Genomic DNA, 26,576 nt, shown 5'->3' on the forward strand with positions numbered 1-26,576 from the left:
CCGAGCCAGGGGATCTTAGACCAGGTATTTGAAGCCAGCCTGCAATCTCAGTCTTTGGAAGGCTGAGGAAGGAGTATTACAAGTTTGGGCTATATGGCGAGTCTTCAAGTCTGCTCGGACTATATAATAAGAACCTGTCTTATTAAAAAGAAATGAAAAGGAGAAAGACTAGAGCGGCACATTTTACTTAAAATAATTCCTTCTGTGACTTTTTTTTTAGCAAATAAAAAGAAACATTGATGGGAAGCATGCCCGGCTTTGCCAAACTTTGAATGAAGGCAAACAGCTGGCAGCATCTGTGAGCTGTCCTGAGCCAGAGGGCCAGATCGCGAGGCTGGAAGAGCAATGGCTGTCCCTCAACAAGAGAATCGACCAGGAGCTCCACCGACTGCAAACCCTTCTTAAGCACCTTCTCAGGTACATGGCCTTAGAGACCCATCGGCTTCACAGTCTGTCACCGAGAAAGACCCCAGGGGGAGTCTGCAGTCAATTCAAGGTTGTGCATGGTCCCCCACATTGCACAGTGTTCTCTCTGATCCTGGCTCACTAGATGCGGGATCATATGCCAGCAGTCTCCTGGGGCCTTTGCACATGACTACAAGCATAAGGAGTTGGATAGATGCAACTCCTGCTATACTTTCGTGTTGGGATGTTACAATCTCTCACTTGCTTCCAAAGATTTAAAAAAGTTTTAAAAGTCTGGGTGGTGGTGGTGCATGTCTTTAATCCCAGTGTTTAGGATGCAGAGACAGGTGGATTTCTGAGTTCGAGTCCAGCCTGGTCTACAGAGTGTGTTTTAGGGCAGCCAGGGCTACATAGAGTAGGGTGGTTTGAGAAAGTCTTTTGACTCTTCAGAGAATTCACGTGTTGTGTTCACGTGGAATCATCTTAAACCATCAGAGGACAATGGAGAAAACAGAGAATGTTTAAGCCTCAGTTTTTGCCTCTCAGAGACTATATGAGCTAAACAAGTAGACAAGCTTCAAGGAGGATGGTGTTCTGTTGACTCTCTCCATCACGTGTGATGATACGGCAGCATGCAGCCAATGGCAAGGAGGATGGTGTTCTGTTGACTCTCTCCATCACATGTGATGATATGGCAACATGCAGCCAATGGCAAGGAGGATGGTGTTCTGTTGACTCTCTCCATCATGTGTGATGATACGGCAGCATGCAGCCAATGGCAGTCAGAGTGCTGTTGGCCCCATGCACAAATGCTAGCTTTATTTTCACTGTAAACAGATAACTGGAGAACACTGATGACCAAGGTGATCTCTGCCACGGTTGACGGGTAGACTTTGGTATAGCTGTAATAAGAAATGTCTTGTACTTTTTAAATGCCTCTTCCTTCTTAATTATCCCTAATGGAGAGAGTTCTAGAAAATGGTAAAAACACTGGGCTTGGGGCATGGTATAAGACATAATAGAGTACTTACAAATGCCTGGAATTTCTGAACAATAGCCCTGATTGCTGTTTCCATCACATAAGATAATACAGTGGCATTCAGCCAACGGCAGTGTGCTGTCGAGCGCCATTTATTTCATAAACACTAAAATAAAAGCAACGTGCACTGGTGTGTGTCGTCCTCAGGGTGAGTCTCTGATTTCCACTCCCACTTTCCTCCCATCAGTTACAGCAGAGATTCAGACGAGCTAACCCGGTGGCTGGAGTCTTCTCAGCAAACGTTGAATTACTGGAAAGAACAATCCCTCAACGTGTCCCAGGACCTGAATACAATCAGAAGCAACATAGACAGATTTTTTGTAAGTTGTTCACACGGCTGGTCAAAAATAAATTATCAAGGATAAAAGAATCAGAGTTTCTATGACGGTCCCTGCTTCCATTTGTGGGTGAGGGGGTACACGCTGGCAAGTAGCAGATGTGTCCTTAAAGCTCCTTGCTTGTACTGCTGACAACCTCTACCGTATATATGTGCATGTAACGCTTGCTCAGATATTTTGTTAATAGTTAAAAAAGAACACAGCCAAACCTCAAACTGCCTTATAGGGATAGTATTTCATGAGGTTAACAAATGGGTGATTTTAAGTTCTCGTGAGAATTCTCTGCTCGTGTTTGGTTTTACTATTTTGATTGCAGGGTCAGAAGGTTTTCTTTTGTAACAAATGAGCTTATTGGTCAGAGATGTGGCTCAGTGATGGAACACTCGCCTAACAAGTGTCCAACACCTAGCCCAGAGGGTTATGCATAGCATCCATATTAATTTTGCTAGATATAAATGAAATATTTTCCCTTGGTCTTTACTCTCTTCTGTTTTATAGCTATGGTTACTCAGTTTGATATAGGTATTTTCTTCAGTGCACTTCAAACCTATGCATAGGAAAGACTTCAAATATTTTATTTAAGTCCTTTTAATCACTGAGTCATCTCTCCAGGCCAGGCTTGTATATTGTTAAAAATATGAATCCTCTCGGTTAAAAGGAGCCAGGCATCCCATGGGCTTTGTTCCCCAGGGTCTATGTGATGCCTGGAGAGGAGTCTGACACTCTGTAGGCAAAGGGTGTGTGTGTGGAGACATATTTACTATCTTTAGTTTGGTCGTCTAGACAGTAATTCTAACTATCCTTAAGTTTTGAAAGTATCTAGGGGGCTGGTGAGATGGCTCAGTGGGTAAGAGCACCCGACTGCTCTTCCGAAGGTCCAGAGTTCAAATCCCAGCAACCACATGGTGGCTCACCACCATCCGTAACGAGATCTGACTCCCTCTTCTGGAGTGTCTGAAGACAGCTACAGTATACTTACATATAATAAATAAATAAATAAATAAATAAATAAATAAATATTAAAAAAAAAAGAAAGTATCTAATCTTAGGAACTGTTTCCTCTAGAAATTTTCCAAGGAAGTCGATGAGAGGTCCTCCCTGAAGTCCGCAGTCATGAGTACTGGGAACCAACTTCTCCACCTGAAAGAGGCAGACACGGCCACACTGAGAGCCTCCTTAGCACAATTTGAACAGAAGTGGACAGTGCTCATTACTCAGCTTCCAGACATTCAAGAGAAACTTCACCAAGTAAGGGCTTAAAGACCCAGGGCTAACTTAGCATATACTTGTGAGTTCACAACTTTTAAGATTATTTTTTCTAACTCAATAGTTTTTTTTGACACTTCTGAGCCAGCCCAACACACACACACACACACACCCCACTGAATAAAGGTCTTAATTACTAGCCTCTCCTCCAGCGAGATCTTTCTTAAGAGAGAAATCAAGCTTAATTACTTTATTTCTTGGTTGTCTCTGTGCCACCGAGTTGGCTTATATGAAGGTCTTTATCATCGTTCGGAGGTCACTTATTTGAAGCTTTTAATACTGGGTTTGTTTTTGTGGCTGACCTGCCTAATCATGTAGCAAGACCTTTTATCAAAGCAGGTAGCATCCTCAAATGATGCCCTGATTCAGTCGGTTAACTGCCGATAATTAAGTGGAAATCATCCTGTCCTTGCAGCTTCAGATGGAGAAATTGCCATCCCGAGAAGCAATCTCCGAGATGATCAACTGGATGAACGCCGTGGAGCCTCAGGCGGCGGGCAAGGATGCCGAGCTCTCGAAGAGTTCTGCGTCTCAGGTGAAACATCTTCTGCAGAAGCTCAAGGTAATTACACAGAAGGGGCCAAAGTCTTTTCCCTGAATACGGAAGCACATCATTGAGAGGGGGAAAGGCTCAACCAAGAAACACATGTGATATAATCAAGAGAAATGGACTGGATGGATATAGGAAGGGGAGGGGGTGGCAGTTATTCTGGAGTGGACCGCCCAAGCCTTTAATGACCGCAGGCTGGGCTGAGCCTCCCTGACATCTTTTCACTTGCCACATCAACACTGAGCCCGGTTTGGTCCTGCCCTTGCTTCAGGTGCTCTCCCACCACAGGCAGTGTGCACACCGCACTGTCCATCTGCAGTGCCTGCTTTACATACCCTCTGAGCCAGCCTGGGCATGTCTTCCATGACTTTTCCACCCCAGGTCTCCCGGCCAGCCGGATTAGGCAATTATGCCAAACTTGGTGTCTCTGAGTCTCTCTGGTTCCTAGGCAACCATCGCCATTCAGTACTTGCCTGTCTCCCTTCCTTGCCTGGGACTCTCACCTGGAACAAGATAGGCCAATGGTTGGCCTGCAGTGGTTATTAATAAATGTCCTTGAGGAAGAGAAAAGTTGATTTCCTTCTACACTAGTTATGCATTTCAAGTAGATTTCATTAGCATATAACATGGCACAAACATTTATTATGTGGTAGGCAGGTACATAAGGAGCCTGGGCTTGACCTTCAGAGAGCTTGCAGGCTGATGGAGCTAGAGCCTTGTAGGCAGAAGATAATGGCTTCATGACCAAGTATGACTGCAGCAGAAGACTGTGATTTTTTTTTTTCCTTTGCAAGGCTGGGCCTCACTATATAGTTCTGGCCTTGAGCTTGCTTATGTAAACTAGGCTGGCCTCAAACTCATATAGATCTGTCTGTTTCTGTCTCCTAAGTACTGAGATTAAAGGTGTATGCCACCATGCCTGGCCTGCTCTTTGGCCTGATCCTATCTTGAGTGCCTGGTAGCATCTTTAAAATGTCTGCCTCAGCTACGGTTACTAGCACATTCCACTTGGTTCCTCCTGGATGTCTCCATTAGCAGTCCTACAACTTTCTTGGGTAAAACCCAACAGGTGACTGACTTGATAGAAGCACCATTACCCCTAGCAGGTTTAGGAACATGGTAAAACCTAAAGTCATCCAAATTGCCCTAAGAGGCCTCTGTCTCCACGGGACAGAAGAGCTACCTAAGTTGACCGGGTTCCCAAAGGTGCCATAAGTTTTGTGACAGACCCTTATCTCCTGTTTTCTATCACCACATGACTCAGGATCTCACAGGACCCCTTTGTCAGACCAGGGTCCTGCTAGCCCTTCACAGACAGCGGGTACTATCATGTGGTTTCCTTGTAGTTCTTAGTGAGCCCACAGGGAAGTGAGTCATGCTTTCACTAAGAATGTGTCGTTCCCTCAGAGAGCCTCCTTACAGAGAAAACAGCCACCCTGTCCCATGGAAGGTGGGAGGCTGGAAGGTACACCTGACGGTGGCGGGATTGATGGATAGGCGCTTGGCGGCCCCTAGAGTCCAGCCATAAGGAAAATCCAGCTCATGTGATAGGCTTCCATCCTGGTGGTGGGGTTTGAAATCTCACTTGTTTGTGTGTTTTAGGAGTTCAGGATGGAAATGGACTACAAGCAGTGGGTAGTTGACTTTGTTAACCAGTCGCTGCTCCAGCTAAGCACCTGTGACGTAGAAAGCAAGCGCTATGAAAGGACTGAATTTGCTGAGCACCTGGGGGAGATGAACCGCCAGTGGCAGCGAGTGCATGGAACCCTGAATAGAAAGGTGAGTCCTGTAGTCACACTCGGGGGCGTGGTGTTGCACCTGGATGCATGCATGCATGGCCTTGCACCTGGATGCATGCATGCATGCATGGCCTTGCACCTGGATGCATGCCTTTGTACTTAGATGCATGGTTTTACACCTGGATGCATGGTTTCATCCTTGCAGTATGCCCCTGGCTAAAATCTCTTAAAAGCTATTCAAAAAGCTGATTCACAGTCTTTTCTTTTAATTTTCTTTTCTTGGTTATTTTATTTATTTACATTTCAAATGTTGTCCCCATTCCCAGTTTCCCCTCCACACTCCCCCAACCCCCATTGATTCACAGTTGTAAGCCTGCTAATGATCCCAATTACAGCTCCTTTGGAAAATCTTCTGTCTTAGCCTTTTCCATGGGTACACACAACAGATAATGAAAGTACTTATATTTTTGTTGGGATTTCTTTGGGAAATTGAGTTAGGCTAGTGAAAAGGAATATGTCAGGCTACTGAAAGGTCAGAGATCTTGGCATTTCCTGTGGAAACACATCCAAAAGGACAAAGCAATTTCACTTTGAGAAGATGGAACAGAACAAAAGAAATACATGCAGAAGCTTTCTACTGTACAGGTCTTGAAGAAAATGTATTTGTGATTAAAAAGTATTTTTTGTGTGATAAAATGCACACAAAGGTATTCATTTACTGGAGATTCATATTTAGATTTTAAAGTACATAAATGGACAGACAACTTGAACAGGACATTTCTCAATGTTCTAGTTTTAATAGATAAAAATGGAAATGTCTATTTTTATCCTCAGATATCCAAACAAACACTATGGAGCATGTAGTTAGTAAGTTAGGAATGTTTTAGCAAAATAAAACCAGAAGCTACCACATTCCTACACATCTAGTGGTAGAATGACTTAAAATTTCTTTGGAAAACATTGGGAACATTTGAAGAATACAAAATTTCATTGGCTCCCTTAACCATACAGTCCAGTTCTTAGGCAGTTATCTAAAATGGATAGATAGTCCTTCTAAAAAGAATTTTTGTTTTTAATAGAGAAAAATTTTAAGCTTATTTCTTTTTTTAAAAGATTTACTCATTTATTTATTTTGTGTATATGAGTACACTGTAGCTGTACAGATGGTTGTGAGCCTTCATGTGGTTGTTGGGAATTGAAATTTTAGGACCTCTGCTCGCTCTGGTCAACCCTGCTTGCTCCTGTCAACCCTGCTTGCTCCAGCCCAAAGCTTTATTTATTGTTATTCATAAGTGCACTGTAGCTGTCTTCAGACACACCAGAAGAGGGCGTCAGACTTCATTATGGGTGGTTGTGAACCACCATGTGGTTGCTGGGATTTGAACTCAGGACCTTCAGAAGAGCAGTCAGAGTGCTCTTATCCGCTGAGCCATCTCACCAGACACGCTTACTTTTGACTTACAAATCTTTATTCTAAAATGAATGTTATGTAAAATATTAAAACTTTCAGAAGAAGCCAAGTTCTCTTTTCTTTTTTTTTTTTAAGATTTATTTATTTTATGTATATGAGTACTCTATACAGTCAGAAAAGGGCATCATAGATGCTTATGAGCCATCATGTGGAACAGCCAGTGCTCTTAACTGCTGAGCCATCTTCTCTCCAGCCCCAAGTTATCTTTTCATTTCAAAAGGATACAAATACCGTAGCAAGGAAAATCAACCAAATAAATATTAAAAACCTGCATAATGCTATTTACATTCTATATTAGTTACTTTTCTGTTGCATGATAAAATACCATGTCCAAACCAACAAATAGAAGGAAGAATTTATTTGGGCTTGTTGTTCCAGAGAGCTAAGAGTCTGGCGTGACAGGAAGGCATGGTGGTCTGAGCAGGAAGCTGAAAGATGATCACATCTTTAACAGCTAAAAGCAGAGAGAGCAAACTAGAAGTAGAGTCAGGCTATTCTCAAAGCCAGCTCCCAGTAACACACTTCCTCCAGCAAGACCATCCCTTCCAAGTCGTCTAAAACAGTGCCACCAACTGGAGACCAAGCATTCAAATGCTCTTCCCTGTGGGAGACATTTCACACATTTTTAAGAAGAGAGATGAAAGTAAGAAATTTTTCTTTGTAATTTTTTTTTTTATCCATCATGAATAGATACAACATTTGGAACAACTTTTGGAAAGTATCACTGAGAATGAAAACAAAGTACAGAATTTGAACAGCTGGTTGGAGGCACAGGAAGAAAGGCTGAAGATGCTACAAAAACCTGAAAGTGCCGTCTCCATGGAGAAGCTGTTACTGGACTGCCAGGTAAGGAGGGGCAGGCAGCATCCTGCCCACCATGTGACGTAGCACATGACGCCCACCACTTGACGTAACAAGGCTGAGTCTGAGAGGTTCATGGTTAATGAACCCGTATCAGACTGTACTTACACAAACCTAGAATGGAGTCGCCTACTACACACCCGCGGAGTACCGGATGTGCCAGTATGCATGTGGTGCATAACTGCACTCAGCTTCTCATATAAACTAGCCAAATATCCTGGGTTTTAAATAATAGTAAAGCGATATCTTTCGATCATTGGCTCTTTCTCGGTCGTTGTCCCTTTTATGAGATTTGAAAATTACCCCTAAGGAGCGGAAATATTTTCAGGGACTTCTGCTTCCAAGTTTCCTCAAGCTTTTTTTTTTTTTTTAATTACTTTGCACAGCATTGGCGACATTACTCAGGCATTTCCATTGTTCTTAGTGTTGCATCCTGCACTTGGCCTGAAGGACGTAATTTTCTGCCACCTGTTGTGTACTGTGTTCTAGAAGGACCACTTGTCCCTTGGAGTTGGTCTAAGTCACACTTGGGTGTAAGGGTGTTATTTGTTGCCCGGGTCACGCAGTCCTTGAAACTCTTGCCAACACGTGGACATACTGATAAGCAGGGCCAGAGTTGGTCATGCCCCAGTTGTACATCACCTGTCACCATGGCTGCAGAGGGCACATGTACTGCTTCTGTGTGAAAGCATCAGGCTACTCACTGCTAGGGCTAGTGGGGGTCAAAATCCTATTCTCCTGAGTTTGCAGACAGCACTTGGTTGAAAAGCAAAAACAGCAAGGAAGAGGGGCTTCCTTGTGGCCACTTCCGGTCCCAGCTCTCACTCTCCGATTTACCTTAGTGTCTACTTAGGGCTTAGCATTCGGCTGCAGGAAGCTGCAAAGAGTTGCACAGAGGCCATAGCTAAGCAAATCTTCCACAGACTCTAGTCTTTGTGGCATGTTTCCTTCTGATGGTCCTACCCTCCAAACAAGCCTCCAAATGGGTTCATTTTAGCTACCTGCCCGCCTCCGTCTCACAACCAAGCTGTAACTCTACAAATAGAAGAGCTAAAGGGCATGGCTTAAGTACTCTACTTGGGTAGCCTTGGTTTCTATCCACAGACAGACAGACAGACAGACAGACCAGACCAGACCAGACTATCTGATGTAGAAATACTTGGTATTGTAAGATAATAGTTATAAACACCAAAAGCAAGGACAGTTACCAAAGAAATGTGTAGTTGCCTAAAATTGGGGATGCCTAAGGAAGTTTGGTATTCTATTGTAAGCAAGCATAGTTAACAGATCTGAGTCCATAATCATTTCAGAGGAACTGGGAAATTTTTTAAAGATTTATTTTATGATTTTATTTATGTGTGTCTGAGATATCTATGTCTGTGGTTAGGTGAATGTTAGCTCCTGAGGTGGCCATTGGCAGCCAATGCCCCTGGAGCTGGAGTTACAGGTGGCCTTGAGCCATTCCACCTGGGTGCTGAGAATTGAACTGGGGTCCTTTGCAAGAGCAGTATATAGGTGCTCTTGACATCAGAGCTGTCTCTCCAGCCTTGAGACTGAAATACTTAAACAGTACTAAACACTGTTCCTCACAGACAAGCAGGTTAGCTTCTGATGGATCTATGTAATCAGCAAGTCTCTTCATTCCAGTTCATGTTTTGTGCTGCAAGTCAGAATTTAAAGGAAGATGTTTACTGTGAGGTGGGAGCTGGCATGCTTGGGAAGTGCTGTAAGGTCCCAGTGTGGCAAGGGGGGTCTGCAGGACCCCTGGGCCCACTCCATGTTAGTTGAAGAAGGACAAAAAGAACAGACAGCTATGTTGGCGGGATCATGTTCTAGTAACACCAAGCTTATCTATACACTATCATTGTTTGATTTGGCATGAGTGTGTGTGTGTGTGTGTGTGTGTTGGTATTTCTAATAGTTAAGTAGTTCTTTTAAAAATTTTTCCCTTCACTGTAGAGGAAATATGACAACTTACTGGTGAATAGTACTTTTAGAACTCTAGTTAAATGAGCCTCTGTGAGTGATTACTAGAAGGTTGAAGGCGACAACAAATCTCCATAGTTATAAAAAGTAAACTGTAGTTAAAACACTGTCGCTGTGGTGCTTGGTGTAACTGTATGCTACAATGACAATTTTTTACTTATTTTACAGAAAAATACACCAGCTTCCAATTGGTGTTCAAGGACACCTGTTCAAGAATAAGCTCCTGTCTACTAATTGTTCTGTAGAATTATACATTTGTTTTTTGTCTTGCCTACCTAGGATATAGAAAACCAGCTTGCCCTGAAATCTAAAGCTCTGGAGGAGTTGAGACAAAGTTCTCTGACAATAGATGGGGGAGACGTGCCATTGTTAGAAGACATGGCGTCTGGAATTGTTGAGCTGTTTCAAAAGAAGAATAACGTGACCAGCCAGGTACTAGGCATCCCTCAGTCCGCTGTTTCTCCTCACAAAGCCTTTCATTTGTTGTTGTGTCTGTTCTTTTATCATGGAGATTTACCCCACTTTAGAAAGCCAGAGAGCTACTGGGAAGCATCCTGAAGTGAAAAGAAGTTATTTCAAGTCTCATTTTATGTCCTAAATAACTGAAGGCAAAGTGGTGGCCCCGGCAGGCAGGAAATCCGTTTGGCTATCTTTGTTTTATCTAACACACTCAGGCAAGCATAAATGTCTCCTCCTTTCAGAGCAGCAGAGCATCTGGCGTTGTTTCCAGTTCAGCACCACAGCAGCAGTTAGGAAAGAGCCCCCCACGCCTGTGGGAGATGCAGCAGGGAGTGGGGGGTCTATAGCATATACCCTCGGGAGCTGGGAGCAGGGTCAGCATTGGGGGAACCCCAGAGGCAGGAAGAGAGACAGAGGAAGAAGAGTGTGCAGGATGCCCCCAAAAGGAGGGCACTGGGAGAGAAAGCTGAGACATGCCAAGGGCATTTACTTCCCACCAGGGAGGATGCTCTGACAGTTAGCCAGTGATAATGTGTTTGCTGCCGTTTCCACCAGCATCCTCGTGGAAGTTAAAAAGTCACTGAAATCTGCCTTCAACCTGGGTTTCTAGTGGGGACTGAGATCAGGCTGTGTGATTGAAATCCCTAGGCAGCCTGCAGCCTGCAGCCTCACCCGACTCTGGGGAAATGACGGATGAGCTCCAACAGTCATTTGTCAATCATGTCTAAGTTACTCTGCTCACGACCAGGGGTCAGAGAAAGCAGACAATGATGGAACCAGAGCCTTAGGGAGCTCAAGCCATGCAGGAAATACATGTGAACAGATAAGAGTGATGTAATGAATTTATGATGTAATAAAAGTATAGAATGGGGATTAAATTAAGATGATGCAGATAACAAGATGATAAGAGAGACACACAAGTAAATGGAAGGGTCCAAAAGTGAAGTAAATTTTCAGTTGAATTTTCAACAAAGATAGCACTATAATTCACAGAGAAAAGGAGGGACTTTATTTTTTTTTTCTTCACAGAATGACACTGGGTCACCCGGATATTAACATGAAAAAGAATGATGCTCGATAACTCGATGCCACGTCCACAGTCTAACCTGAAATGAATCAGACATAAACATAAGAGTTAAAACTACAGACCATTAAGAAAGGCAACATAAATGTTTATTCCTGTCTTCCTAGAGAGGACACTAGAAGCGTAATCAGCCAGAGGAGGGGGCAGAGAGCTGAGCTTCATCAAAATTGAGCACTTTGTTCTTCTGGAGAACAAAGCAAAGATGTGCAAAGGCTACAGGATGGGAGAGACAGGAAGGGGCTCACACACTCATCTTAACTTTGCTTGTTTAAGTGACTTACCACCAGAGTGGGGGGAGATCGAAAGCAGTGGAATCCAAGCTGCATCTCTGGGGAGGGGCTTGTATGTACAGAATGGCGAGTTACAGAGCAGGAATTGGAGGAGCAAATAGGGACGTTGTTTGAATGGATGTCTCTCCACAGAAGATGGTGTGAATGGCCAATAAGCACATCAATAGCTATGAGGGGAATAAAAATCAAAACCACAGTGAAGTGCCAGTCATACCCATGAAGATGGTGCATTAAAGACAGGAGGTGTTACAGCAAGGGTGTGGCCATATGCTGCAGGTGGGGGCTAAAGCGCGGCTGCATCAGGAAGGTGCATGGCAGCTCCTTGAGGTTAAACATGACTTGCCATTCTCCTAGGTGGTGAATGCTTATAGCTGTCTAACCATGATAACCCCGGAATGGTAGCAACCTGTTGTCTATCCAAACGTGGATGTCTTAGTAACATGTAATAGGTATATCTCTATTGTGGGGTATTATTCAGCTGTCTAAAGCAGTAATGTATTCTGTATCAGAGGACTTAACACCTGATAAGTACTCATAAAAAGACCATGTTTGAATCCATTTGTATGAAATACTGAGCACAAGCAAACCTTTGGAGACAGAAGCTGTAGCTGGAAGAGTAGGTGGAACTTCTAAATGGACATGATGTTTCTTTTTGGAGTAGAGAATGCGTTCTAAAATTGTAAGATTTTAATCTTTGAATAGGTAAATTATATGAGGTATGAATTTTATCTCAGTAAAATGTCAGTTTTAAAAATGCAGGAGGTAGGCTGAGGAGCTAGCTCAGTTGGTGAGGGACAAACGTGAGGACCCAAGTTTGAGCCCCAGAACCCACACTAAGAGAAGCTGGTCACAAAGACACACAGTTGTGATTCCAGCAGCTGCTGCCTGGCAGCAATGATGGCCACACTTTCCCATCTCTACCCACAGGCAGGTCACTCCCCCAAGCCTGTTTTCTGGTCTAGCAAATAGGAATGAGAACACAAACTGACCTTCTGCTACCTTAGCAGTGCCCGTTGCTATCACAGTGCTTGGTCACTAAAGCTCTACCTGAGCCCAGTTCTCACATTTACATAGCTTCCTGCCTCTCCCGTCTACCCTTCTACTCTGTTCAGGCTCCCTTAGTGAATTCCTTCTTTCCCCTCTGACCATACCGGCGGTGTCTTTTGGGATCAAAGCTGGGTGTGGTGATGCATACCTATGAGCCCAGCACTCCTGGGGGGGGAAGGGGGGACGGTAGGTAAGGACTGAGTCAGGAGGATTCCATGTCCCACGCCTGCCTGAACGACATACAAGCACTTTTACCTGGTAGGCCATCTCATGGCCCTTTATATCTTAAATACTTCATGCCGGCCTGGAATTCATCCAGTAGCTCAGCAAATGCTCTCCTGCATCAGCCTTCCAAGAGTTGGGGCTACAGCCACGCACCCACATGTGGCTTCATTGATTGTTCTCACTAAGTAGCAAAATGCTCAACTCCTGTCACCAAAATGTGCCAGTGGGTAAAATATGTCTGCCCTTCATGCATGCCCAGCAGGAATGCCCTGCGTGCTTCTCTCCAGCTTGTGATGGCTTTGCGAAGTCACCTGAGCACAGGCACTATCTTAGCATCTTACACTTACAGTACTTGACAGTTGTAAAGGTTTTTCACAAACTCTATTGGGGTGTGTGTGTGTGTGGGTGTGTTTTGCCTGTCTTATTAATAAATTTGTTTTGTGGATAAAGAAACCGGATGACAGAGTTAAATAATTTGCCCAAAGCCAGAAGGCAGGCAGATTGAACTCAGTGCTCAGATGCTCATTCTTGCCTGGTACCTTGCCCTGCGACTGTCAGGAGCCTTGTGATCTTGGGGCTATTTCCCACTAGTCCATGTTAAAACAGCTTTCCTTGAGATCTGTATGCTCCTTAGCCTAGCCTTCGCACCTTCAGGACATTAGTGGAGATCTCCAGTGCATTAAGTTGAAATGCCTAAATTGGATACAGTAATAGACTCCTCGAGAGGAAGTAAAATGAGAGACTGTCTTAGAACACTAAGTCAAGGTTTCCACTTTCCCCGCAGGTCCACCAGCTCAGAGCTTCTGTGCAGTCAGTGCTACAGGAGTGGAAGGCCTGTGACAAGCTCTACGATGAGGCCACCATGAGGACAACCCAACTCACATATTCCATGGAGCACAGCAAGCCTGCGGTCTTATCATTGCAGGCCTTGGCCTGCCAGGTGCAGAACCTTGAGGTAAGTTAACCAGTGTGGCCAAAGGTATTGTGGGTAAAAGTTAAAGGCTGAAGCAAGCGCTATAGTAAACACACGTGCTTTTGTGCTGTTTGGCAGAGAAGCAAAGGGCGGTGCTTTAACTAGAGGTATCGAGGGCACGTCTTGGGGTTTTAAAGTTGGTCACGGGAGTCATAGGAAGTTTTAAGTGTATCTTGACTCTTCTGCAAGTTTCATTTCATGGTTTATGAAATTGTGTGTGTGGACAAGTGTCCAATGTTTGGCAACTTAGTACTTCTAAATTCTGCTTGAGGAAGGAATGTCCTGCCAGTCGCCGCCTTCCCGTTCCTGGTTGTATGCCACTGTCCTGTAAGGTCTGCATGTTTGTGTCATGGATGTGCAGCATCCAGGCTGGGATGGCCCAATCACCTGCTTTTACCTCTTTCTGTGTCTTCAGGCCCTTCAGGATGAAGCTGAGAACGGGGAAAGGAGCTGGGAGAAACTGCAGGAGGTCATTGGCAGACTCAAAGCTTCCTCCCCCTCCATTGCTGGCATAATCGAAGAGAAATGCCAGGATGCTCATTCGAGGTACTCCCGGAATGCAATTTGAAAGGTCGACCCTCTCACTTGACCCTTAGGCTCAGATCTTCTAAAAGCTTCTCCCTCCTTCACAGTGACGGGCTTCATGGTTAGTGTGGCTCTTCTTCAGAGGGTGTAGTTCATTGTGGACGGCTCAGTGTCATGAGAGCGTTCATGTGGCTCCAACAGTTTCTGGAATAATCAAGCTAAAAAATGCCCTAATGGAGCCTCTTCCAGAGTGTGTCCTCAAAAAGTCAGGCTTGGTCCTGGGAACCCCAAATCAGCAACAGAAACACGGTAGAATGGGGAGTCCATAGGATATAGTGGGATGGATGTAGTCAAACATCTCTTGGAAAGTGACCCAAAGCCCGAGACAATGTGGAGAAGTCGGTTGCCTTCCAGTCTTCTCCATGAAGACCCCTGTGCTTCAAAAGCAAAACCAATGTTCAGTATGGCGTAGGACAGCAAACTGCATGCCCTGGCAGGCTGTCCTCGGGTCTCCGCTTTCAGCGCCCCTCACTGCATAGGTAGAACTGTTGCTGTTGAAGGACTCAAGTTGCTGCTGCACATACAAGCTCTCTTTTCGTCTGTGTTTTCTGTTTGTTGTTTGAGTTGCTGCAAGTTGAGAGTATGCTACTCAAATGTTCTACCACTGAGCTACATCTCCAGCCCCGTGCATGCAAGTGCAACAGTTAACCTGCAGAATGTTCTGTACAGCCATTTAAAATGCTTGCCCCTCCCTCCTTGTCCTCCTTCTTCGTCCTCTCTTCTCTTCCTCTCCTCCTCCTCCCAATTCTTCCTCCCTCTTCTTTGTCCCTCTTCTTTCTCCCCTTCTCCTTCCTCATTCTCCCTCTTCCTTCTCCCTCCTCTTCCTCCCCTTCATCATCCTCCTCGTTCTCCATCTTCCTCTTCCCTCTTCTTCCTCCCTCTTCCTCCTCCCTCTTCATTTTCCCTCTTTCTTCTCCCTCCTCTTCCTCCCCCTGTCCTTCCTCCTTGTCCTCCCTCTCCCCTCTTCCTCCTCCTTCTTTATTCTCCCTCCTCCTCCCTCTTCCTTCTCCCTCCTCTTCCTCCCCTTCATCCTCCCCCTCGTTCTCCATCTTCCTCTCCCCTCTTCTTTCTCCCTCTTCCTTCCCCTTCTCTTCTCTCCTTGTCCTCTGCCAGAATTTCATTAAGTTGTTGGCTAGCCTAAAAGTCACTGTGTAGTCCCAACCAGCCTCAAATTTGTGATGATCTTACTGACTCAACCTCCTAAGCAAGTGATAAGATTACAGTCAGGAACCTACGCCTGTCTAGCTTTTTTTTTTTTTTTTCCGAGACAGGGTTTCTCTGTATAGCCCTGGCTGTCCTGGAACTCACTTTGTAGACCAGGCTGGCCTCAAACTCAGAAATCCGCCTGCCTCTGCCTNTAGACCAGGCTGGCCTCAAACTCAGAAATCCGCCTGCCTCTGCCTCCTCTGCCTCCTCTGCCTCCTCTGCCTCCTCTGCCTCCTCTGCCTCCTCTGCCTCCTCTGCCTCTGCCTCTGCCTCTGCCTCTGCCTCTGCCTCTGCCTCTGCCTCCCGAGTGCTGGGATTAAAGGTGTGCGCCACCACACCTGGCTTTTTTTTGTTTGTTTTTTTAGCATGGAAAAGGTTTTGTTTGTTTGTTTGTTTTAAAAGAGTAAATAAAAAGCAAAAATTCTATAAATAGAATTTTTTCATTTATTTTAACTTGAAAATAAATAATTTTTTTTATATATTTGCACAGTAAATTTATTCGATACAAGAACAATATAAATAAGGCCTATTTAAAAGCCAGGTGTGGTGGTGCAAGCCTTTAATCCCAGCACTTGTGAGGCAGAGGCAAGAGGATCTCTTGTGAATTTGCGGCCAACCTGGTCTACATACTGAGTTCCAGGACAGAGTTACGTAATGAGTCTCTGTCTCAGAAAAAAAAAAATCAAAATAGATCTCTGTACTTTTAACTTCCTGGTGGCTTGTGTGTATAATTTTGCTCAAGGACAGGGTGGAATAAGGGATCTGTTGTCACACTGCCAGGTGGACCCAAGTAAACCAAGACCTCGCAGACCAGTTGCAGGAGGCCCGAGGGCAGCTACAGCTCTGGAAGGCTCCTCACAATGCTCATGCAGAAGCGGCAGCCTGGCTGCAGCAGCAGGAAGCGAAGTTCCAACAGCTTGCCAACACCAATCTGTCTGGAGACAACCTGGCAGATATCCTGCCACGGGCCCTGAAGGACATAAAGGTAGGTGCAGGGCCCTGCCCAAGGAGTAAACTAAGCCATGTCCGTCCGCAGTCTGCAAAACAGCCGGGACCAGGGAGGGACACAGAAATAACCAGACAGGGCACAGGGCAGATGGGACACGTGGGCTTGAAGAACGAGGTGGCAGATGTGTGCTACCACCTCTTTCGAAGTTTACAGGTCTGTTGTGGCCATTAAAATCAGCAAAACCCTCCTACAGAATCTGAAGTAGAAGCCACACGATTGCCTCGCTTGGTCACGGGGCTTTATCACAGTCATAGAAACCTTAACTAAGACATGTACATATGTCCGTGTATGTATGCACATGTGTGTGGGGGTGCTCACAGAGGCCAGAAAGTGCCTGATCCCTTAGAGTTGGAGTTACTGTTCATCATGTAAGAATCTCTTGCTTTAAAAGTAATCCTGGGTGGGGCGGGGCTAGAGAGATGGCTCGGCAGTTATGAACAAGCACTACTTCCCTAGAGGTCCTGCTTCGTTCCTCAGCACCAGTGTTAGGAGCTCACAGTCCATCATCAAAGGAAGTCAAAGCAGGGCAAGTCCCGAGGCAGGAGCATGGCTCACTGGCTTGCTCTTGGTGGCTTGTTAACTCAGGACTAGCCAAGGGGTGGCACCACCTGCAGTGAGCTGGGCACACACACTCCGATCCGGCATTAATCAAGATGGTCTTTAGACTTACCCACAGACCAGTGTCCTGGGGACACTTTTCTCAGTTGAGGTTTACTCAAATGAATCTAGTATGTGTCAAGTCGTCAGAATGCTAGCCAGCACAACATACATAATTTGAAGCAAAAACAAGTCTTGATGGTGAGGATGAAGATGGTGGTGGTGCTGGTGGTGATGCTGGTGATGGTGATGATGGTGATATAGTGGTGGTGATGGGGACTGGGGAGATGGCTCAGTGAACAAAGTACTTGTTATGCAAGAACGAGGACCTGATTCAGGCCTCAGCACCCAGGTCAAAAGCTAAGCGTGGCCATTGAAATCCCAGTGCTGTGGACGTGGAGACAGCAGGGCTCACTGGCTGGTCACCTAACCAAATCAGTAAGCCTAGGCCAGTGAAGAGACTCCGATCCAAAATATAAGTAAATAAAGTGTATGGTTCAAACACACCTGCTCATAGCCACACATACCCTCAAATATCTCAAAACTAGGAATCCTGGCCTCGGTGCCACGTGAGTACAGCTTTCCTGGGAATTCAGCGATTTTAGACAATTTATTAACAGGACAGTTTCAGCTATGGTGTTTTTCCAATACTGGGAGGAAATAGCCAGAACTCGAATACTTCGTAGTATGAAACTTCGTAGTAGTAACAAGATGTGTTTTATATCTTTTAGCACTCTAAGTCAGCTCAAAAGTGAATGACAGATTTAATTAGAGTGCCCTGAGGTCTGCTTGCCCAGTGAGATGCTGTGGACTCTACATGAATCCATTTATAGCAGAAGGTCAGGGGCGAGGGACAGCCTATAGTGATTCTTGACATAATTTGAGAGCCCGTCCGTCCCTCAGATGTTAGACAATTAGAAACACAAAGCATGAGAGAAGCCAAGATTCTGTTGGGCAATGACAGGTTCAGTGCTAAACCGCCAAATCTCCAAGTGGCACTGGTAGGATAGATAAATCATTTTAAGAAACCTTAAATTTTCTTAGCCATTTGAAATAAACAGTAACAGCAACAACAAAAACTGTTTACAGAAGCCCAGTGGCAGGGGTTGGTGGCTGGTGGGGAGAAGTCAGCACTTTGCTCTCCTTTCTCCTTCCCCAGGGGCTGCGGAGTGAACTGCGGAAGACCAAAGAGGCCTTCCTGGAAAATTCTACCCTCTCGGATCAGCTGCCACAGCCTGAGGAGCGCAGCACCCCTGGGCTCCATTCTGGACAGCGGCACTCCCTCCAGACAGCTGCGTATTTAGAAAGGATGCTGCTGGCAAAATCAAATGAATTTGAGGTTTGTCTTGCTCTTCCGTCCAGTGGCAACTGTGGACAGCCCAGGCCACCCTCAGTCTTTTGCATCCTGTGAAGCAGTTTTACTGTTTGAACAACACGCTAGGGAAGTCACCCCAAACAGAGTCTGGCTTAATCAAATGAGCAAGGAAGGGCCCGCTCTTAGGCTACCATCTGTTCTTAATCAAACATGTTAATTTAACAAGGAGCATGCTTAGTACCCTGTTCATAATCTCAGTTATCTGGATTTAGAGTAAAGTAATTGAGACACAGGTATGGCTGCTGGAAACACAGCTGTCGTTGGAGTCTTCATTCATCTCCCAAGCTGTAGTGTGCGAACTAAGAGAACAGAGTACTCCCGTCTCTGTGTGGAACTGGTCTACAAGACCCCAAGGCACAGGATGAGATTCCAGGGTCTCTACAGAGACCCCTGAGGCGATGTTGAGCAGAAAATAACTTGAGCTTTCAGCAGCCCATAATATGCTTACTTCTGTCTTAGGCAGTCATGAAATTTTTCTAATGAAAATGTCTCTTTATAGATTGTTCTGGCACAGTTTAAGGATTTCGCAGACCGGCTGGCATATTCAAAAGACCTTATTGTGCACGAGGAAGAAAATCTGAATAAACTTTACCATGAAGAGAAAGAAGACGTTCCTGACTTGTTCCTGGTATTGGCAATATGTGTCTTTCCTAAGGGCTTAGATTTTCCATGGGGCTAAAAATAGGCTGATTACTGCTGCATGAATCTGCCCACACACTACTTCCCTATGAGTTCCGTCATTCACTTCCCTTTTATCCCTGTTCTATCTTCCTAAGGTCTCAAACCGCAGAACATTGTGGGACTCTATCTTACTAATAAGTTATTAATATACCTATGTTATTAATATACATGTACTGTCCATAGATGTTTTTATCTTGAAATCACTTTGAACTAACTTGAGTGCACCCAAATAGTCAAAGAATTCTCTGTCGTGATTAATCAGTTAGTTTGAAGATCAAATAGAAAATATTCAATTAAAATTGGGCACTTTTTCTTTTTAATTACCTTAGTAAATTTTGTATAATTAACATAAAATGAAGCAACTGAAGAACTCTGGATCTGGTAAACTCCCAAAGACCACTACTTAAGACCCCCACGAGTAAACTAACCAGTACCCCGGAGCTCTTGTCTCTAGCTGCATATGTATCGAAAGATGGCCTAGTCGGCCATCACTGGAAAGAGAGGCCCATTGGACTTGCAAACTTTATATGCCCCAATACAGGGGAATGCCAGGGCCAAAAGAATGGGAATGGGTGGGTAGGGAAGTGGGGGGTGGGTATGGGGGACTTTTGGGATAGCATTGGAAATGTAATTGAGGAAAATACGTAATAAAAAAAAAAGACCCCCACGAGGAGCAAATGATAGCGTGTTATTCAGATCCCCGACCACCACTCAGTTTTATAAACAAAATGTTATTTAAGCCCAAACCTTCCACTTACACATTACCCACGAGAGATTCTAGCTTAGGGGACAGAGCTGGACGGTTGCTTTCCAGATGAGGTGGCCCACAAAGCTAAAACACTGATGGGCTAACGGTCTGCAGAAAATGTTTGTTGACCTTGCCCTAGAATATGACAGCAGAGTTGGGAAGATTCAGGGTATTGTGGAAGACATTCATTTAACATACTGTTGACCTGTCGTTGACCTAGGGGCTGTCCTGGGGGATTTCATACATGAGGAAAATATGGGTAAGCTGGGTTAAGTCTGGTTTAGGCACCCCACTTAGCTAGGCTCATACTGAGGAAGAGATTGTCACGTGATGTATAGGTATGCTGGATAGCCTGTTGAAGGTCATGTTGGTGACTGATTATATACTATATAGGACTTGAAGGCCCAGATGTGGTCTTTAAAAAGACCACAATGCATTTTTGGTCTTGCATAAAGACAAAGTTTGGCGTCCCTTCCTGTTTCTCGGTGCTGCTTTGGTGCTGCTCTTGTGTGGTTACTTTTCTCGTGGCTATGACAAAGTTTCTGGCAAAGGCAACTTGAAAAAGGATTTGGAGACCAGCAAGATGGCTCTGCTCCTAGAACCCATGTAAAGATGGAAGGAGGAGAGTCCTATTAAGGTGTCCTCTGACCTCCACATCCTGCATGCACACACACAATAATAATAATAAAGGTTTTAAAAAGAAAGGGCTATTTTGGTTTGTGGTTTTAGGGTCTTCAGTCCATCATGGCAGGAAGGGCAATAGGAACGGAAGGGTGATGCAGCTTGACACCTTGTAGCACAGTCAAGAAGCAGAGAGGCAACTTTTGCACTCAGCTGGCTTGCTTCTCTCTATTCAGTCTATGCCTCCCAGCCTATAGGGAGTACCTATATAGCCTATCGAGCCTATATGGTACCACCCACATTGAAGATGGGTCTTCCCTCCTTAGTTAAATCTCTGAAGACACCCTCACAGACATTCCTGAAGATGTGTCTCCTAGGTGATGCTAATCCTGTCAAAGTTGGCAGTTCAGAGGGCCATCATTCCATATGTACAGGCTGGTCTTCTCAAATAGGAGCACCACTGAGAAATCTAGGTTCAGACCCAATTCCAACTCTTAACTAGCTGTTTGACTCTATGCAAGTTGTACTACCTATCTGGGCCCTATTTCTACTCATCTTTAATGTAAGGAGGCCAGTTCATCACGTAGACATTTTATCTGTACTTTTTTCCCCTCACAGAACCACGTGCTGGCCCTGACAGCCCAGTCACCTGACATTGAACGTTTGAATGAAGAGAGCCTCAGGCTTCCCCTCAGTGATGTAACAATAAAAACATTACAAAGCTTGAACAGGCAGTGGATCCGGGCCACGGCCACAGCGCTGGACCACTACAGGTCAGGGCATCCTTTCTCTACTGCCGCTTCAGGGAAAGTAGAATTATCATTATTACAAGTCTCAGTGTTGTTTGTTTTCAAATCTTTATAGTGAACTTCAGGGAAATGGGTTGAATGAAAAGTTCCTTCATTACTGTGAAAGATGGATCCAAGTTCTGGAGAAGATCCAAGAATCACTTTCAGTGGAAGTTGCCCACAGCCTCCCCGCTCTCCTGGAGCAACAGAAAACCTACGAGGTAACCCTGTGCTCTGCCGCTCCTCAGCCACGTCCCCCGAGGCAGGGCACAGGAAAAAGACATCCAAATGGAACACAAGGAGTGCCTGTCTTCCTTAACTGTCATCAGTGGTCACAGGCATTTAGGAATAGCTACTGTTGCTAGATCTGTCGTTTTCCTACTATTATGTTCCTAGGTGATACTAATATGATGGTCGGATGTGTTTGCAGTTGGCTCCCGATAACTTGGGAACTACTCATTTCACAGACCCTCTGAGAGCCTTACTAGGAGCGTAAGTTCCCAATCCCAGACAGTGAAATCTATCAGCTGATAATTTATATTTTGGTTCATAAACAGATATTAGAAGCTGAGGTCTCTATAAACCAGGCAGTCGCTGATGCGTATGTGGCCCAGTCCTTACAACTCCTGGACACAGCAGAAATAGAAAAGAGGTAAGCTGAGAGGGGTGCTGGAGCGAAAGCACTTGGTGGGACAGGCCTTCGGATGCGAGAGCCTTTGTGCATGTTCACGGGGTGTGGTCGGTGGAGCATTTTACCCCATTGATACAATGCTGAAATGAATTCTAACCACTCAGGGTAGTTGTCTCTTATCTATGCCTTTGTGTGGAGCCTTTGAGCTCTTCCTAAGAGTCATCATAGGTTGTTGTGAACTACAGATCTTAGGGTGCATACTAGGCTCTGTTCCTTCTAATTTGTTCCTGCCAATGCGTAAACCTTGCCGACATCCGTGCCCCGCAGCCTCACAGGGTTCCAGCCTTCTGCTTCTACCTTAGGACAGGGTGGTGCCTTATGGTCATAAGTATGCTAATGATGCCTTTTCCTGTTGTAAGTGGATTCTCAAAAGAGCCACCCCCACCCCAAGTGTATTAACTAAGTTTTGAGTGATTCTTATTATTATCTTTTTCTCTCGGCTTTCTCCTGCATGAGGTTTTGTTATTTGAAATATGATGTAAGGGTACTCTTATCACATGCATGAAGCAGTGTCATAGTCACAAGAGGAGAAATGTCTCCCTGGGCATCCCCAATGGAGTCCGTGGGTAGCAGCAGTCAGGCTATCCCTGAGCACAACTGAATCACTCATGTTGACATGGCCAGAATCCAGAGGTGGTCCAGTTGTCCAAATGTTTCTGAGTATCCCGGTTGGTACCATTTTCCCTCTCCCTGCCCTCAGTTCATAGCTGAGAAATATGAAGGCTATGTCTTCATAGTCCCCGAGTGATACATGCAGGTCCATCTCAGGATAATAAGCTATTTTGATTGTTTGTTATGATAAATATGACTTACCCAATTAAAGGCCCTATTTCTCCGGTGTTCAGCATTATCCATCCGTAAAGAATTAGTCGGGCAGATAAAATAAAGCTTACTCTTGGTTGTGCCAGTTATATAAGATGCTCGGTCCAATAATTTATAACACTACAAAGCACCTGCCCACGTATGGTTTTTTCCCCCATTTCCAGTTTCTAGATTTCCAGGAAGACCTGGCATCACGTATGTTAAGACAGCTCAGCTCTTTTAAAGGAATGCTTCCCAGGCATGCTCCCTGGGAATGCTGGCCCAATGCCAGGATGTGTGTGCGTGCCTTCTAAACCATGCACCCCCAGCTCTGTACCCCTCACTGTTTCAGGCTCGGGTCTCATGAAGTTGTTTGTTTTGTGTATGTTGTGCGTGCAAACGTCCATCAGCCCTGGCCAGTGCCTTTTTGTACATGTTTGTGTTATGAATCTCTTGCCATGGTTTTCCCCTAGACCAGAATTTGTCTCGGAATTCTCCAAGCTGTCAGACCAATGGCAGAGGGCCGCCCGGGGTGTTCGGCAGAGGAAGTGTGACATTGGCAGGCTGGTGACACAGTGGGGGTTCTTTACCACCTCTGTGGAGGACTTGCTGCGGTTCCTCGCTGACACCAGCCAATTACTATCTGCAGTGAAGGAACAGGACTGTTTCAGCCTCTGCCAAAGCAGGCGCCTGGTCCACGAGCTGAAGGTATGTGTGCACGGGTTGTCCCTGAGAGGCACAGAGGGCGAGGGGGCTTTATTGCAAGATATTTGCTCCACTAACGTTTTATTTAAATTTAGTTTTATTGTTTTTAATTACATGTATGGACATGTGCATGTGAGCGCAGGTACCCCAAAAAGGCCAGAGATGTTAGATCCTCCCTGGAGCTGGGGTTGTGGCGAGCCACCTGATGTGCGGGTGCTAGGAACTGAATTCTGGTCTTCTGAAAGAGCAGAGAATACTTTCAGTCTCTGAGACCTCTCCCCAGCGCCCTAGGATTTAGTGCTTTCTGTCATGACCCGAGTGTGTTCTATGCAAATGGGAGGCCAGCGAGGTATGACCACCCATAGCCTGCTCGCTAGTCTCGTGCAGTGTGAAACGTTGTCTTACTGAGAAATAGAGATGCTCTCTCTAGGGTGTGAAAGAAGCATGCTGGGCCAGTGGGTGGGTAGAACAGGGGAGGTCGGTAGTGATAGGATCACACCATTCAATCTCCGAGGGCACGGGCTAATGTATAAGTAAGGTATCCACAGATGTAGTGACAGATGGGAGGGCTGCTTGCTCTTCGAGAGCAAATTCAGACAACCAAATGTGCATCAGAAGGGTTTAGGGACTGGCAAGAGGGCTCAGAGAGTAAAGGCGATTGTTGCCAAACCTGAAGACCTGAGTTCAATCCCTGGGACTCACATGATAGAAGAAAAGAGCTAGCCCCGACAAGTTTTCTTCTGACCTCCAGATAAACACCGTGTAGCAGATGCACCCCACCCCGACATGCGTTCTATAAGTAAATCAACATATGAAAAATGAAAGGAAAGTGGCTTAATGGGCATGGGCTCAGAGCAAGTTATTGAATGTGTTCCCTCTTTATTAGAGGGGTCGCTCTCCACCAGAAATGCAGGCAGTTGCCATATCACTGCCTGAAATGCTGGGCTGGCCTCTCTCACTTACCCAGCCATCCGTTATTGACTGAGCACCCTCTCTGTCCTGGTGTCTGTCCTCATCACAGTGTAAGGACTAGACTCCGCTCTTCTCAACGCATCTAGGAAATCAACTAAAGGACTAATTAACTTAACTTAATCAATTAAAGAAAATACCAAATTGTAATCACTTTGTATATATAGTTAACAGCAGAGCTAGTAGCTTCTTTAGATTTGGGTGGTCTCTGGGTTGGTGGCATTTCAACTGGGACCTGAAGGTGAGCAAGAAATGAACCAACCCCACAAGGATTTGGGACGTAAAGAAAAAAAAAAAAGAGTCCGAGAGGATGCTAGGGTTTTGTCCAGAGCATCTTGCTAAATCATGTACCACGGACCAAGCAGGGAATTGCAGAGGAGGCGGGGCCTCCTGTGAGAGGAGCTGTGTTGAGTGGCACACTGCTCCTTTTGGAAGCATGAGTCAGTTAAGAGCCCTCCTCATTTCTGTGTTGGACATAGCTTGTTTCAGTCTGCCTTAAGCCTTCAGTGTCCTACTCAGATCAGATGTTTTCTTTGTTCTTTCATGTATTGATCAACATGTGTCATGGGTTTGACTATATGCTTGGGAGGGTATTACCTTTTTATTTGTTTTATTTTTATTTTTTTGCTATCATATGCTCGTTCTACTCAGAAGAGTTACTCTGATAATAACCTATGTAATTATTTCAGTTCAGAGACTCTTGTTGTTTTCTTAGTGCTCTGAGATCCCTATTATCTTGTACATTTTTATTTTATGAGCATATAAATATAATATATAGTTTATATGTAAACATACATATATAATATATAAACATTCATATGTAGTATACATTATATATGTATGTGTGTGTGTGTGTGTGTGTGTGTGTGTATACACACACATATACATAAACGCACACTGTGTGCTGCCCCTAGAGGCCAGAAAAGAGTGTCCTCTTCCCTGGTACTAGAATTACAGACAGCTGTCCTGAGAGTGCTGGGAATTGAACTCAGGTCTGCTGGAAGAGAAGTCAGTGGCCTTAACCACTGAGCCATCTCTCAAGCACCCCAAGCTTCCAGTCTCCTAAGAGTCTTCTCTGTTACTGATCCTTGGAAGTTATCCTATGACCACCTCCTCTGGAAGTAAGGACCCCCTTAGCATTAAACATTAACTTTCCACATGAATATGTGTGTGTGCATGAGTCCATGCACACACACATTCTGTATAGGCTTGTCTAATTTATGTGGAATTTACCATTCAAGAGAAGGCCTGGGAGAAACCCACAATCACATTTTCATTGGATCAGAGCCAAACCCTTTTTTTTTTTCCTCTTTAGAGCAAAGAGATCCATCTTCAGAGGTGGCGAACAACGTACGAACTGGCCTTGGAAGCCGGGGAGAAGTTGCGGGACACACCCAACCCAGAAACGAGAGAATTCGTAGAAGGACAAACCAGCAGGCTTCAGGAAAGCTGGAAGGACACTGAGCTTAGCCTGGGAGAGGTGATCAGCCGGCTCCAGAGCACTGCAGAGGTACGTGGGCGCCACTGCCATATTCTACACGTGGCTCTTGGTTGTGGGACAGGAGGAGTGGTTTTTCTTTTTTTTAAATCCTATATTCTGAGTTTTCTAATGAAAGTTAGTCCCTACTAATATAGAGATCATGCCTGTTAGCACCATTAATACAATAATAACTGCATGGGAAAACTGAGTATTGCAAATATAAACACCTGAGGTGCTCTTCAAATACTTACCTTGGGTCAGTGAGATGGCTCAGTGGGTAAAGGCACTTGCTGCCGAGCCTGCAACCTGAGTTCAGTCCCAGGAACCCACATGGTAGAAAGAGAGAACCAACTCTTGCAGAATGTCCTCTGTTGTGTGCTATGGTGTACCTACACAACCACACGTACTAAATAAGTAAGCAAATAAATACATGTTAAAGGAGAGGTTTGTGAAAGATGAAACATGAAATTCCTTGGATGTTCAGTACAGGAAACTAGCATCGCATGTATGCCCTGCCTGGGGTACAATACATGACAATAAGCTCACTGTGCTGTGGGTCTCGGTTCTCATCAGAGAACGCACTTCCC

At 45.0% G+C, this 26,576-nt stretch overlaps 1 protein-coding gene across 1 annotated transcript in view; it reads left to right on the forward strand.

Annotated features, from left to right (window-relative positions):
* The window catches only part of LOC110306548 (nesprin-2), a 209,014-nt gene that overhangs the window by 131,893 nt on the left and 50,545 nt on the right, over positions 1–26,576 (forward strand). Inside the window, exons 66-82 of the mRNA XM_029484925.1 lie at positions 221–417; positions 1,632–1,764; positions 2,848–3,030; positions 3,464–3,610; positions 5,201–5,377; positions 7,499–7,654; positions 9,935–10,087; positions 13,545–13,715; positions 14,149–14,279; positions 16,305–16,509; positions 18,290–18,469; positions 19,005–19,133; positions 21,174–21,328; positions 21,420–21,564; positions 21,901–21,995; positions 23,309–23,543; positions 25,825–26,019. Of these exons, the coding sequence (XP_029340785.1) occupies positions 221–417; positions 1,632–1,764; positions 2,848–3,030; positions 3,464–3,610; positions 5,201–5,377; positions 7,499–7,654; positions 9,935–10,087; positions 13,545–13,715; positions 14,149–14,279; positions 16,305–16,509; positions 18,290–18,469; positions 19,005–19,133; positions 21,174–21,328; positions 21,420–21,564; positions 21,901–21,995; positions 23,309–23,543; positions 25,825–26,019 (2,787 nt within the window). The remainder of the gene's footprint in view (positions 1–220; positions 418–1,631; positions 1,765–2,847; positions 3,031–3,463; positions 3,611–5,200; positions 5,378–7,498; positions 7,655–9,934; positions 10,088–13,544; positions 13,716–14,148; positions 14,280–16,304; positions 16,510–18,289; positions 18,470–19,004; positions 19,134–21,173; positions 21,329–21,419; positions 21,565–21,900; positions 21,996–23,308; positions 23,544–25,824; positions 26,020–26,576) is intronic.

The sequence above is a fragment of the Mus caroli genome, chromosome 12 (assembly GCF_900094665.2).
Source record: "Mus caroli chromosome 12, CAROLI_EIJ_v1.1, whole genome shotgun sequence".
Lineage (NCBI taxonomy): Eukaryota > Metazoa > Chordata > Mammalia > Rodentia > Muridae > Mus > Mus caroli.